Source organism: Alligator mississippiensis, chromosome 1 (genome assembly GCF_030867095.1).
Source record: "Alligator mississippiensis isolate rAllMis1 chromosome 1, rAllMis1, whole genome shotgun sequence".
In the NCBI taxonomy this organism is placed as follows: Eukaryota; Metazoa; Chordata; order Crocodylia; family Alligatoridae; genus Alligator; species Alligator mississippiensis.
This window is the reverse complement of record NC_081824.1, coordinates 190,689,065-190,703,670: the sequence shown is the minus strand read 5'-3', so window position 1 is coordinate 190,703,670 and position 14,606 is coordinate 190,689,065. Positions and strand designations below refer to the sequence as shown.

Sequence of the window (14,606 nt, the reverse complement as noted above, 5' to 3'; positions counted from 1 at the left end):
ATTTAGAAAGTAAGAACTCTGTTTTGGAAACACTACAAGTATAATCTGTTTTGTTCGCCGAGTCCCAGAATACTAGAAGTAGGAGGCATCCACTGAAATTAGCAGTTGAAAGGTTTAAAATTAACAAGAGAAAGTTTTTGTCCTTTTTTTTTTTTTAACACAACAGGTAGTTAACTTGTGGAATTCATTACCACAGGTGATAGTAGAGGCAGATAGCATAGCCAGGTTCAAAAAGGGACTAGGTAAACTCATGAATGACCTATTAATGGCTACTGAACAGAATGGATGAAGATGTTTCCTTTGGCATCTCTAAACCAATAATGGTGCATGCCACTGAATACGGGTAGATCCAGTCCAAAGCTCTCCCTCTATATCGGGGTGGGCAATTATTTTGGACAGACAGCCGCTTACCCAGTTTTGGCAAGCTGTCGAGGACCACATGGTTAGCCCCACCCCTTGACAGGTGCTCTGCCCCCTGGTCACCATCTTGGGACCAATGTCCCAGGGCCAGCACTGGTGGGGCCCAGAGCGAGGCGCAGCCTGGCAGGAGTCTGTGGAGCCGGGCTGGGCTGCACCATCAGGGAGAGGGGGGAGCTGGCCCGACTCCATAGAGCCCCTGCCACCCGGGACCCTGTACCCCTGCCACCCTGCTCTAGGCCCTGCCAGCGCTGGCCCTGGGACACCGGTGTAGGCCCCATGCTCCTGCTCACTCCCAGTGCCCCCCAGCCCCATGATACAGGCAGGTAATGAGCTAATGCTGAACCTGGGGAAAAACAGCCCCTCGCCCCCCCTCTGTCCTGCGCTCATTGCTGCAGCCACTCGCAGCCTGTGCAGGGATGTCTTGAGAAGGCACAGGCAGCCCCATGCAGGCTACGAGAGGCTGCAGCATGGGGTGCCAGGCACAGGTTGGGCGAGGGGCTGCTTTTCCTCTCCCGCGCTCAGCACCAGCTTGTAAGCCGCCCCCATTGCCAGCCTGGGCCCCATGCTGGCTCCAGGCTTGCTCATCAGGGATGCGCGCGGCGGCAGCAGCTGTGGCCCCCCTGCTAGCTGCGCAAGGCAATGTTTGCCATTGCCGCCCCTGTGCTGCCCAGCGTGCAAGCTCCGGGTGGGCAGCAGCAGCAAATGCTGCCTGGTACAGCAAGTGGGGGGGCCGCAGCTGCTGCCACCACACACAGCCCCAATGGGCAAGCCTGGAGCCAGTGCAAAGCCCAGGCTGGCTGCGTGGATGGGTTACAAGCCAGTGCTGAGTGCAGGGAGGAAAAGTGGCCCCTCGCCCACTCCACGCCCGGCACCCCACACTGTAGCCGCTCGCAGCCCGCATGGGGCTGCCCGTGCCTGCTCAGAACAACCCCGTGCCAGCTGCGAGTGGCTGCAGCAGGGAGCACAGGCCACAGGGTGGGCAAAGGGCCACTTTTCCCTGCATTCAGCTTTTCCCCAGGCTCCTTCCCTGCCCAGGGTCCCACCCGGCCCCCCCCTTACCCCCCACCTGAAGTTCCAGCATGGTGCAGCCTCATGGTTCCAGGCTAGAAGCCCTGCTAGGGCTTCAAAATTAATTTTCTAAATTTTGGGGGGGCCCCGCAGGCCAGATAGAATGGTCTCATGAGCCAGATCCGGCCTGTAGGCCGTATTTTGCCCACCCCTGCTCTATATCATCCACCTCTGCCATTGCTGAGGACAGGATACTGGGCTACATGGACCATGAGTCTGGCCCAGTGTGGCACTTCTTATGGTCTTCTGTTGATACAAGTAGTTTTAAAGAAATCAAATGGATGAAGTTCATCATGTGCAAAGTGCAAGCTCAAGGCCTAAGTGAATTTTGACCAGTAAAATGGATAGGGAGAGTATAATTGCAGGTCACTATTATGGGCTTTCTTTGGTGTACCATCTAAGTGCCTAGACTTGTACACTGAAAGATGTATGCTGGCAAAAACAACATCAATAAGTGAAATAAGCAGATGGGCATTACTGATAAAAATCCACTCTACCTGTACCCAACCAGAGCCATCAGGCTGCATGCAAGTGAAAAGCATAGAATCCAGCAAGTGAAATCTGCTGCTCAGCTACAGGGTAGATCTGAGAAGTAGCCTCTGCAGCCATCATTTCATTACACAAGCTACAGTATCAACTGTGACTCATCTGAACCACTTTACAGTGCATTGACGCCACCTGGGATCACATCAGCATGGACCCTGTGCCCCATCGCTTGGCCAGACCAGGGCTGGCACAAAAACCTCACTAAGAGACTCCCCTAAGAGGCTACTATGTCTGCGAGACATCCAACTCTTCCAAATGCATCACTGTGATTTGTCAGTGGTGGAATGTCATTGCTGAGACCAAGTGCAGCTGGAGGACGTGAATATTTGTTTATAAATTTCTGTAATACACCCATATTCCTTCACATGCCAAAGACTAGGAAGTGTCCAGCTGCAACTGAAGAACCTGACAGTATGAAACGGAAAGGTTATTGTTTTAGTTGGACAGTCTCTCTCTCATTCAGTACCAATATTTAAGCCTGGAGGCAGTTATGTCTTTGTTCTTTAGAGCCTGGTTCAGTTTTTACTACTTTAGTATCTCTTCACTGCGGTACCTTTGTGTAATAAGTAAAAAAAGGTTTTCAGATTTTAAGCAAACACTGCCTTTTCAAATTCCAACAAGAGTTAGGGTTGGGAAAATCACATTTTTACAAACTTAATACCATACATAGTTGCTTCAATTGCAATAGAAGCCACTATATTTAAAAGAAACCCACTTCTTCTCTGTTAGTAACTGAAACTCTATGCCACTGTTAATAAGTGGGAACAAGGAAACAAAACTAACTAGATATTACAGATGTAATTTGTGTGTTCATTTTCATTCTTCAGGATAAGAAATGTAAAAAGAAAACTACTACTACAAAGAGTGAGGAGTAAATTAGGCTTTTAAAGCTCTGTCAGTTTTAATAATCTAAGGTGTTACCAAGAACACAGGCAATTTTTTTAATATATTGGGCCAAATCCTCAGCAGGAGCAAGTCGGCATAGGTCCACCGATTGCAGTGCAATCTGGCACTGCTTTACATTTCCTTGTGCAAAATATTCCTAGCAGTGTTGCAAATTAACTTATAATAAAATAATGGAATTCCAGCTCTCCCTTGAAATTACTGTAAGCCTGTGTGGTGTTGCTCAAAATTCAAAATTTAGGAAAGTCTTCTTTGCGGTCTCCTCTCAGAGACATTCATGTACCCTCACTGAGGTCAAGGGGTCCACCAATGAAACTCTGGGGATTGTTTGGTCTCTGGAAATTTGATCATTCTAATTGCTTCTGCTTTGCCTGAAGAATTCCAGCAGTTGCAGCCCTATGAAGACATACTTCAAATAACCAGTAGCAATCTTCACATATCTGCTGTGAAATTAAGGGGCTGACATACCGCTCTGTGAGCTCCTCTCTGAATCTTAATTTCAAGTTCTGTGAAAAGTAACACTCTTGCAATGTTTTAGAGTAGACTTGTGTGTGCCAACTCCATAGGGTAAAACAGACTAAGTCATTGCTGTAAACCAGTTTAGGACTCTCAGACATGCTAGACCAGTAAAATTATGGACCTTCTAAAGTGCAGAGTAACTATTAACAAACAGGTCACTGTTGTTTAGACAACTGTATCAGAAGATGTATACCAGCTCTGGTTAAGTTATTAAATGACTTCAGCTATTGACTGTGTGTGTCTGCTCTGGCTCCCATAAAATACCCCCCTAAACTGATAGCTAACAAAAGGCTGATTGCCGTTCACAAAGCTACCAAGTATAAGATGAAAGTTAACCTGCTGATTAAATTCCAGTTCCCCTTCAATGACTGTGAAGGTCTCGTTTACCTGCACTTGCTCTCACCTGATACCTTACATTTTAAAATTGCTAAAATTATATTAAATACAGAGATGATCATTTTTTTCAAAAAGGTTCATTTTTATAAAATGCTCTGTTTATTCAGCAAAATGTAAATCAAAGCTGTGTTGTTTTTCATATTATGTCTGATATTATTCCTTCCACTTACTAGTTTAGTATCTAACTTGAAAAAAGTGTGTGGGAGGGAGGGGTGGAGAAGGAAGCAAGGAAAAAGAGACAAAACAGGGAGAAGCCAAAACAATTAAAAATTTCAAAGCTAAGTACTTCATGAAAAATTTAAAGGTCATTTTTGAATCCTATAGATTGAAAAAACATTGAACTTTTTAATGAAAAATCTTTGCCATTTTTAACCAGCTTTTATTCCAGCTTTATCTCATATTGACTTTGTTACAGCAGTTGCTTGTTTGGGCATAGTACTGCAATGGGACCATATGTGAGAAGAAAGAGGGTTGGTCTTCATGCCAATAAAGGTAAAGACAGGGTGCCACTTTAAGAATACAGTTGATGTTTTGAAAATGCTTGAGAATCCTTTATGTTATTGCTTGGTTCCAATTGTATATCATCAGGCAAGGTCTCCCTAACACCAATGGTTTTAGTATCTCTAATATAGTGACACTTCAGTGAGTTGAAAAAATGCACAGCCTTGTAATAATACATTTGAGTATAGTGGAGATGCATGAAGAAACCATATTTAACTGGCTTATAAAGAGCAAGCAGCACCAGTGACTGACCACTGAGATATGTATTTTACTTAATATCACAAGAATTAAGCACATGGTAAAACTGCTTACAAATCACTTTTTGTTTACCAGTTGCTGCCTCCTCTCTGGATGGTCCTTGTCCTACAATATAAAAGTCCTAGTAGGTGACAGGACCATGACATGACAACTTTGGGGCCTTTTTTGCTCAGGGTCCTCTATTCCGTAATGTCTTTTCTTAGAGCCTTGCAACTCAAGACAGGGGAGTGCCTGGAGCGTTCTCCACCGCCTACATACCTATAGCAGGACAGACCCTTGAGGGTGACTGTGGCTTCTCCTGGTGGCCCATTCAAACCTGCCCACTCCAGCTCCTAAGGGTACCCCCTCACTGCTTTTCCTGTCACACAATTGCTACATTACTTTAGGAAGCTGACCCAGAGTCCCAGGATGACCCTGGTGGTGTTGCACTTAAATCCCTTAGCCAGACCCTTGGTCCTACTTATATCACCAGCTGCTCAGTCTGCTACTTAAAAATATTCTGCACTTTGTAAGCATTGCCCATGCCCTCCTGGCCCTAATTGTACCTGAGGGGCACCAATCCTGGCCCTCACTTCCCCCCCATAGCCAGACCCATGCCTCACAGGTTCTGCCTTATTCCATTCTGACCTATGCAGAGCTGTTGCTGCCATTTGGCTTAGTCCACCAGGTCCCTGACCCTTGCACAGCTGTATCTTGGCCTCATCCCTGTATAACAGGGAATGCCTCCCAGGCACCCAACCTGTGACCCACAACTGACCATATGTAGACACACCTAAACCTCCAGTCAGAAACAGAAGCACAAACAAACTGTTTCAAACTAAAACACTTCAACCCTGTTCTGGGTCACTATCCCACAGCAATTCCTACTCTCCTTTTAGCTGTCTCCTTCTAGCTCTCTGGGCTGACTATAGGTCTAGCTCCAACAGCCTCATGCCCCAGGAGCTCCTCTCTCTGAAGAGGTCAGGGCCAGTCTGCCTTCTCTGGTCCTAGAGCTAGACTTATCTCTCTTTCTACCAGAACTTGATTCTCTAAACCAGGCACAGGGGTTTCTCCTTTGCCCACTAATAACCCTACTCCCTTCTGCTGCAGCCAATCCAGCTGCTCAGCAGTCTGTACTTATCTGACTTCTTGGAGTTCTGCCCCTTTACAGCTTATTGTAGGGCAGCTGACTTCAGGATAACCACACAGTTTTGTAGCTCCTATCCCTTGTCATCTACAGGCTGCTTACTTTCTAGCAGCAGGCCTTTGCTCAGCTGCCTACACCAGATTGCAGATCTTGCCCTACTGCCCTTTTCATTTTAAAGTAACAGGAGCCCTTGCTCCCTCTTACAGTACTTTGCTTTAAACATGCATGAGGGACACAGAGAAACCCAAGGTCCCTTCCAGCCGCTAAAAAACTATGAAACTATGCTACCACAGCCCATATGCTCTACCAGTGACAGGGTAGCAGCTGCATAGCTATGCTGTGCCAAATCCCTGGTTAGCTGAGAGGATTTCTTCCTCTGGCCACCCTTAGATCCCATGAAAACATCTTATTTACTTGGCTTTGGAGGCATGGAGGTCAGTTGCATTTGTCCCTGTAGAATTAGACTAGTAATAGTAATAAACTGCAAGACACAGGTAAACACTAGAAGCAGAAGACACTGTCAGGGAGATGCAATCAGAGAGACTATATGCTATTCAAGAGGTGTACACAGCTTCTCATTATAGGGATTAGTAAAGTTGTGCTCCAGGAAAGCCCCAAGCAATAGAGCAGTCTCAGAGGTAATGGTGCCTCAGACTGCATTATAATATGCACAAAATAAAAGCAGAGACAGAAGAAAGGAAAATAAGCTGGGGTAGGAATGTTCTCTCTCAAAATGAGGACAAAGCCAATGAGATGTATCCTGACTTCACCGAAACAGCCTATATTCTGAAAACAAGGGACAAAGCAGGCCTGTGGATTGGTACTGACAGGCAGAGACTTTATTATCCTTCAGTAGCCCATGTGAAATGTCTTTGCTTCTTTTGGATAGCCATATGCAACTGGTACTACTTGGCAAGCTCAGCAGGAAGACAAAGGACCTAATATGCTAGGAAACCTGATTTTAGAAATGGCCCCTCAATATCAAGGCTGAGACAAATTGGCTAGACACATTTAGGAAAATGACGTAGAAGCAACCTGTACAGTGAGTAAAGAGGTAATCTTCTAATACAGTCAGCAGAGGTGCTTGGGTTGGGACCCCTTGTATTTAAATGAGAAGTAGCTGGTATCAGGATGGTCTATGCAAGTGATCCTTCACCAAGAGCTGCTTCCTTTTACTATTTCACTTGAGCTTGCATTGTTCAATCCATAAACAAGCTGCAAAACTCATCTTTTAAAAAAAGGGGACTTCTGGGACCAAGCTGAAGTCATCAGAGGGTTGGTATGTAGGAACAACTGTATCGCCATCACAAAGTAATACACGGACAAATTTTTGGAGTTTCATGGGCTCCATCCTCCCCAGGGACCCCAGGACTATCTCTTCCAAGGCCTGTTCTGACCCCACACTCTGCCCTCCAATGGGCTCAGGCCCTCTATTCTTCTGACTTCTCTCTCTTGCTGGGCCAGTCGGGACCTCCGTACCTTCTACAACCACCAGGAGTTATTCACCACCAGCCCTCTCGTGCCACTGTCCCTGTCCTCTGGCCTATCTGTTCCAAGGACCGGTTTGCCCTTTTCAGGTGCTGCTCTTTGTTACCTGAGCTTTGGGCACCCTGGTCCTCCACTCTCTGCCATCCCTCTTCATGCTATGGGCTCACATGCTCCTAGTCCCAGGCCCAGTCTGTTGCTAGGCTCAGTGCTGCTTAACTGCAGCTCAGCAGTTATCAAGAGCCCTACTGCCAGGACCTCTTCTCACAGCACCAGTCAGGGCTTATGTACCTCAAGCCCAGCTGACCCCCTAATCAGTCCCTGCCTCCCTGCCACCTGCAAGCTGCTTCTCAGGCAGCCTCTGCTCTTAAAGTGACTGGTGCACCAAGCACCCTGTCACAATGAGGAAAAACTGAAAAATATTTCATTTTCTGTCAACCCAAAATGATTTATGTTTTTTTTTCAGTTTGGCAACTGTATAATATATTAATCCATGTAATAATATTCACTCAGTACAACACCTGAATTGGAATTGAGTTGGAATTCAAAAGGCAAAATAATAAGTGGAGGATTATTTGTGCTAAAGTCTTTTAAAGACTTTTAAAGCAAGAAGTCTTCACTTTTGCAGTCTGATGCATATGGGCAGACTCCTGTGTCCACAACATCAGTGGGTCTTCATAGGACACAAGTGTCTGCTCTTATGGATCAAGGTGCAGGACTGAGGCTTAATATTAAAGCAAGGACTGCCATCTCTCAGGCTGACAAACTGGAAGCATATGTAACATGTACATTTTTTTTTAAAGATGCAACTTACTGTTTTTTTTGTACATCAAGATTTCAAAGGAGTTCATCTCGTAGTTTTCAAATGTTTGCCGGACCTTGTCAATTGTATCTTTGTCTGTCAGCTCTCCATACATAAAACTGCAAACAAACCAAAGAATTCAAGTAAGATACTGGAGGAATAAACTAAGCCATTTGTTTACAGTGTGAAAAAGGTTTAACCAAAAATTGCCCTTGTCAGATTTTGTCATATTGTTTCACCTGCTAAGCATAACTGACAGATACAGCCTGGGGAGATTAAAGAGAAAACTGGAATAAACAGATTGGATTCTCAACCTCCCCCACCCTCTTCAAGCAACAACATACTATTACAAGTTATTTAGTAGAAAGTAAATCCGCTCTCAAATACCTGCAGGTGCTGCTCTTTTGCATAACTTCTGCTCTGTGATAGCCTGATAGCTTGCAAAATCCATCATTGCTGTACACAATGGGCCAATCCACTATCTGGGCATTGCCCAAGACAAAATTAGTATCTGTTTGAAAGAACACATCAGTTAGATATTAGATAGGTCTGTGTCTGCACTTCCTGGTTCTATCCACTTTGGGACCCAAGCCTGCTCACTTTACTCAGTGTATTCCTATGGAAGAAGTCAACATGATTTAAATTTGAGTTCCCTACCTAAAACCTGAGTGATGGAGCTCTATACAAATGAAAGGCAGGGGAGAAGAAATTAGTCCCACCCTAGTGCCAGAGTATGGTTTTTAACACAGCTGTTCCTCCCTGCCACTGAAATCCAGCCCTACACAGAAACATCTAAGCACCACTCAGTCAACACTCCCTCCAAAGGTGGTGCAAGCACCTACTCTGGACTCTTTTAAGAAATGTTTGGATGCTTATCTTGCTGGTATCCTTTGACCCTAGCTGACTTCCTGCCCCTGGGGCAGGGGGTTGGACTCGATGATCTTCCGAGGTCCCTTCCAGCCCTAATGTCTATGAAATCTATGAACACATTGGGGATCGGTTATTTTTTATTAATGTAAACTCAGCACCCATCACTGCTGCCAACACCCTTTCAATGGCAGGCAGGACACTGAGCCCCACTCATTGTCACCCATGGTCTGAACATGGTACCTTCTGTTGTGCATCCATGGCAGGGTCAATTTCCCACCTGCAGAATAAAGCAATCAGGATTCAAGCCTTGATGCTCACGTGAACTTTGTGCATTGCTAGTGCATAAAATGATACTACATTCAAACACTGAGCCTACTGCTTCTTGCACACAAAGGCAGGATCTCCACTGACATGGATCTTGTGCAGCCGGGTACACCAATCCAGACTGAGAACAAAATACTATTACTTGTATGGGGCCACTAAATAGCTGACATTGTAGGCTCTCCTCTGACAGCTGCAAGTGATTACATAAACAAGGAAGCTGAGAATCAGGCCCACCAGCTCTTTGAAAACTATTTAAAAACCTCCACCTGAGTTTCACCCTCAGTGATACAGAAGGTTATTTTTAAGGGCATTTGTAGATAACACTTTAAAGCAGGTTTAAAGCGGGTTAAATGCATTGCTGTTTGCACATTCAGCAGTATATTGCACGTTAATTTCAGCCTCTGTAGCACTTTCGGTGGCATAATGCGCCTTACATGACTTTGGGCCACAGCAGATGACTTTGGGTTACTGCAAAGTAAAACACCTCCGAGGAGTTTTAGTTCTTAAACCCTACAGCTGCGGAGGGAAGCACCGGGCCCCAGGCAACTCAGGGGCTGTGCATGCAGCCCCTGTAGGCAGCCCAGGAAGGCAGGCTCCACAGAACAGTGGGGGGGGGGAGAGTGGCAAGCCTGATCATTTTGTTTTCCCCTCAGAGCCTACCTGCCTGAGCTTCAAAGGGACCCAGTGCTTCCCTCCACGGCTGCAGTGCCCCCCCAGGACCACCTGAGATAGGTGCCTGTGGTGGGTGACACCTGGACAGGGGGCTGCCATAGAGGGAAGCACCAGCGCCCCTCCCTCCCTTCCTTCCCCCCCCTGCAGCTAAGGGACTGCTCTGCCCACTGCTTCAATATGGGGAGAATTAAACCCCCGTGTCATGTACAAACCCCGTAAGAGTCCACAATGCTAGCTAATTTTCTGTATTTGCTGCACACTCTGGCTGATCAAATATGTATGGCTTTCACCAGTGATTCTTGCAAGTGAAAGACACAAACAAGACTATTTAACTATAAATTGTAAAGAATTTAAGCCACAAAAAGAGCTCTCTTCAAAATCTTTGGTAGAAAGGATGAAGGGGTTTAAACAGAGTACATCTTCAGGCATCCAGTTCTACTGCACATTCCCACTCACAATATGAAAAGCATCCTTATATACCCCTCAGAGCAAAATATACCAGTAATATAGCTATTACCTATATACATACAGACATTTTAACTGCTTTGTTTCTTACAAACTATTTTAAGTCTCATGGTTTTTTGTCTGAGTGTCTTGTCCCAGAAACAATATGTATACTTTACCCCTCACTATGAATAAATAAGTCATTCTTTTCATTGCTGAATCAAGTCCCTGTAGGGTTTGCTGGGGAAAAGGGAAGAGAAGAGGGGTTGTTTGGTTTACTTTGAATGCTGCATTCCATCTTGCCATCAAGAAACATGAAAAGCAACAATGGAAGAAATTTCAGGTCACGTTCTGCCCTGGCCTCAATTATTTTGATGATTTTTCCATGAATATTGGCTGCCATCTACCCTGTCCCAAGAGGTAAATTCTAACCCCAGAGCTGAGCTGTGCAAAGGATTCTTTTACTAACTTAAATGATGACTCTCCACTTGCATCTAAACACAGACTGTTCCAGGTACATTCAGGATTCCAGTTACAGAACATCTTTTCTATAGTCATTTTAAGTACTTAACTGACACCCATCATCCTTGATTTTTAAAGTGACTTGTTTAATTAGGATCTTGTTAGCAATACCCTGGAATCCGTATAATTTTTATTAATTGGCCAGATAGCTTTTTGGACAATTAAGTAATTAATATTTTTGTTTAATTAGTATAATACAATTAACAGAAAACCTTACAGCTAGTGTAGAAATGCTTCTTAGAACTTAATATATTACAGATTATTATATGGCCACCACAATTGTCATAGCAGAAAAGAAAAAATTACTGTTTTAAACAACCACAATGTATTTTTGATCAGAAGAATGCCCGTAGATTGAAAGAAGTCAGAAAACAACAGAATGCAGTTCAACAAGGAGAAATACAAAGTGCTGCACCTAGGGAGGAAAAATGTCCAGCACACCTACAGCCTAGGGAATGACCTGCTGGGTGGCACGGAAGTGGAAAGGGATCTTGGAGTCCTAGTGGACTCCAAGATGAACATGAGTCGGCAGTGTGACGAAGCCATCAGAAAAGCCAATGGCACTTTATCGTGCATCAGCAGATGCATGACGAATAGATCCAAGGAGGTGATACTTCCCCTCTATCGGGCGCTGGTCAGACCGCAGTTGGAGTACTGCATGCAATTCTGGGCGCCGCACTTCAAGAGGGATGCGGATAACCTGGAGAGGGTCCAGAGAAGGGCCACGTGTATGGTTAAGGGCCTGCAGACCAAGCCCTATGAGGAGAGACTAGAGAAACTGGACCTTTTCAGCCTCTGCAAGAGAAGGTTGAGAGGCGACCTTATGGCTGCATATAAGTTCATCATGGGGCACAGAAGGGAATTGGTGAGTTTTTATTCACCAAGGTGCCCCTGGGGGTTACAAAAAATAATGGCCACAAGCTAGCAGAGAGCAGATTTAGATTGGACATTAGGAAGAACTTCTTCACAGTTAGAGTGACCAAGGTCTGGAACGGGCTCCCAAGGGAGGTGGTGCTCTCCCCTACCCTGGGGGTCTTCAAGAGGGGGTTAGATAAGCATCTAGCTGGGGTCAGCTAGACCCAGCACTCTTTCCTGCCTATGCAGGGGGTCGGACTCGATGATCTATTGAGGTCCCTTCCGACCCTAACATCTATGAATCTATGAATCTTCATGGTTGAGTACCTCACAATCTTTAAAGTATTCACTCTCACAATGTGTCTGTGAGATGGGTAAGTACTTTTATCTCATAGATTTCATAGACATTAGGGCTGGAAGGGACCTCGGAAGATCATCGAGTCCAGCCCCCCACCCAAAGGGCAGGAAGTCAGCTGGGGTCATAGGATCCCAGCAAGATAAGCATCCAGTTTCATCTTGAAGGTGTTCAATGAAGGCGCTTGAACAACCTCCAGTGGCAGGCTGTTCCAGACCTTGGGGGCTCGGACAGTAAAGAAATTCTTCCTTATGTCCAGCCTGAAACGATCTTGCAGTAGTTTGTGACCATTCGACCTTGTCATCCCTTGGGGCGCTCTGGTGAACAAACGTTCCCCCAGATACTGGTGGTCACCCCTGATAAACTTGTAGGTGGCCATCAGATCACCCCTGAGCCTGCGCTTTTCCAGGCTAAAGAGCCCCAGGGCTCTCAGCCTGTCATCGTAGGGTCTGCTTCCCTGACCTCTGATCATGCACGTGGCTCTTCTCTGGACTCTCTCAAGCTTCTCCACATAATTTTTGAATTGTGGAGCCCAAAACTGGACACAGTACTCCAGCTGCGGCCTCACTAAGGCCGAGTACAGGGGGAGAATGACGTCCCGGGATTTGCTTGAGAAGCATCTATGGATGCAAGCCAGCGTTTTGGTCACTTTACTAGCCGCAGCATCGCATTGCAGGCTCATGTTCATCTTGTGGTCAATGATGACCCCCAAGTCTCTTTCTTCCATAGTGCTAACCAACATAGCACTGCCGAGCCTATAAGGATGCTGCGGGTTTTTTTTCCCAAAGTGGAGAACCTTGCATTTATCGGCGTTGAACACCATCAGATTCTCATCCGCCCACTTGCTGAGCCTGTCCAGGTCAGCCTGGATCATCCGCCTGTCTTCTGGTGTGGATGCTTTGCCCCAAAGTTTGGTGTCATCGGCAAACTTGGCCAGTCCGCTTCTGACTCCAGTGTCCACATCATTAATGAAGATGTTGAACAGTATGGGTCCAAGGACAGAGCCTTGGGGGACCCCACTGGTCACAGGACACCACGATGAGTGACTTCCATCAATTACTACCCTCTGGGTCTGACCCCGGAGCCAATTTTCCAGCCAGTGGATCATGGAGGACCCCAGGCAACAATTGGCCAGTTTCTCCAAGAGACGATCATGGGACACCAGATCGAAGGCTTTTCTGAAGTCAAGATATATGACATCAATCTCATCTCCCTTGTCCAGGTGATAGGTCACCTGGTCGTAGAAGGAAATGAGATTGGTCAAGCAAGACCTACCCGCAACAAACCCGTGCTGGCTATCCCTTAAGATGTTGGCGTCGGCCAGTCCATTAAGGATGGCCTCCTTAATAAACTTTTCTAAGATCTTCCCCGGGATAGAAATCAGGCTGATGGGCCTATAGTTAGCCGGATCCACTTTCCTCCCTTTCTTGAAGATAGGCACCACATTGGCCTTCTTCCAGTCTTCGGGCACTACACCAGAGCGCCAAGAGTTTTCAAAGATCTGCGCTAGAGGCTGGGCTATGATGCTCGCCAGCTCCTTGAGTACCCTGGGGTGAAGATTGTCAGGGCCGGCTGACTTGAAGGTATCCAGCTTCTCAAGATGTTCCTTCACGAAGTCAGCACTTTGCATCAGTGAGGTCTGTTAAATGGAGCACTCTGATTTCAACAAGTCAGATCCCAATCTAGCTCTCAGCCTAAATTTGGAGCCACGTGCAAATGGGTCTTTAAACCACACCCTTCCATTCCCCCATTCCTAATCCTAGAGCTGGCTGGGAACCAATCCAGCTGAACCTGCAGAGCATCTTAGAGCAGTACAAGCTGTTGTAATTCCTGGCAGGTGCCATTTGCACTGTTAGGCACCATAAACGCAACTGGTTGAAGGAGCACTCCAACCGCATTTATTCCCCTGCTGGCCATGCCCCCTGTGCATATGACCAAGAGAAGATGAGCCATTATGGTATTGCTATGCTACCCCATGCTGGGTTTATGGAAGGGAGGGAGAATCCGACATTGGTTACTTAAGAAGTATATGCACCAGCTCTTATATGCACAAAGGCGAGACCGCTTTGAAATATTAATTTAAAATACACCAAGTCATAATAGGTTTGAGGCAGGGTGGGACAGAAAGAATGCATTTTGAATCCCTTGAAAACATTTAAATGTTTTATGTTTGTTTTTCCCACCCCCAGGAGTATTTGGCAAAATCATTTACACAGCAACCATGCATAGAAAAAATCCTTTCCAAATAGTAACTGTGTCAGTGAGTAATGATCCCATGGGGAAAAGAAAGGGTGAGTGGAATGGACAGTTTTTAGAAGGTCAGCTACAGCCTCTGGCTCCCAGGAGAAACCAAGCTCTCCCTCTCAGGTTGATACAATTGAATTGATCCACCCTGCTGCCCCTATACATCATCTCATTTAAACTGTCCCCATTTTCAGTAGATCAATATGCCAAAGAATCAGAAGCACCACAAAGATTCACAACTGATCCTACCAATTATTTAAGAGGAAAAATAAAAAGGCTTCAGTGAAGTCACTTCC

General features: G+C 45.9%; 1 protein-coding gene across 1 annotated transcript in view; it reads right to left on the bottom strand.

The window, feature by feature from the left end:
- The window catches only part of LOC102565928 (potassium voltage-gated channel subfamily H member 1), a 92,286-nt gene that overhangs the window by 63,096 nt on the left and 14,584 nt on the right, over positions 1-14,606 (bottom strand). The window contains exons 2-3 of the mRNA XM_059718163.1: positions 8,412-8,535; positions 8,037-8,143 (exon numbers count right to left, since the gene is read on the bottom strand). Of these exons, the coding sequence (XP_059574146.1) occupies positions 8,037-8,143; positions 8,412-8,535 (231 nt within the window). The remainder of the gene's footprint in view (positions 1-8,036; positions 8,144-8,411; positions 8,536-14,606) is intronic.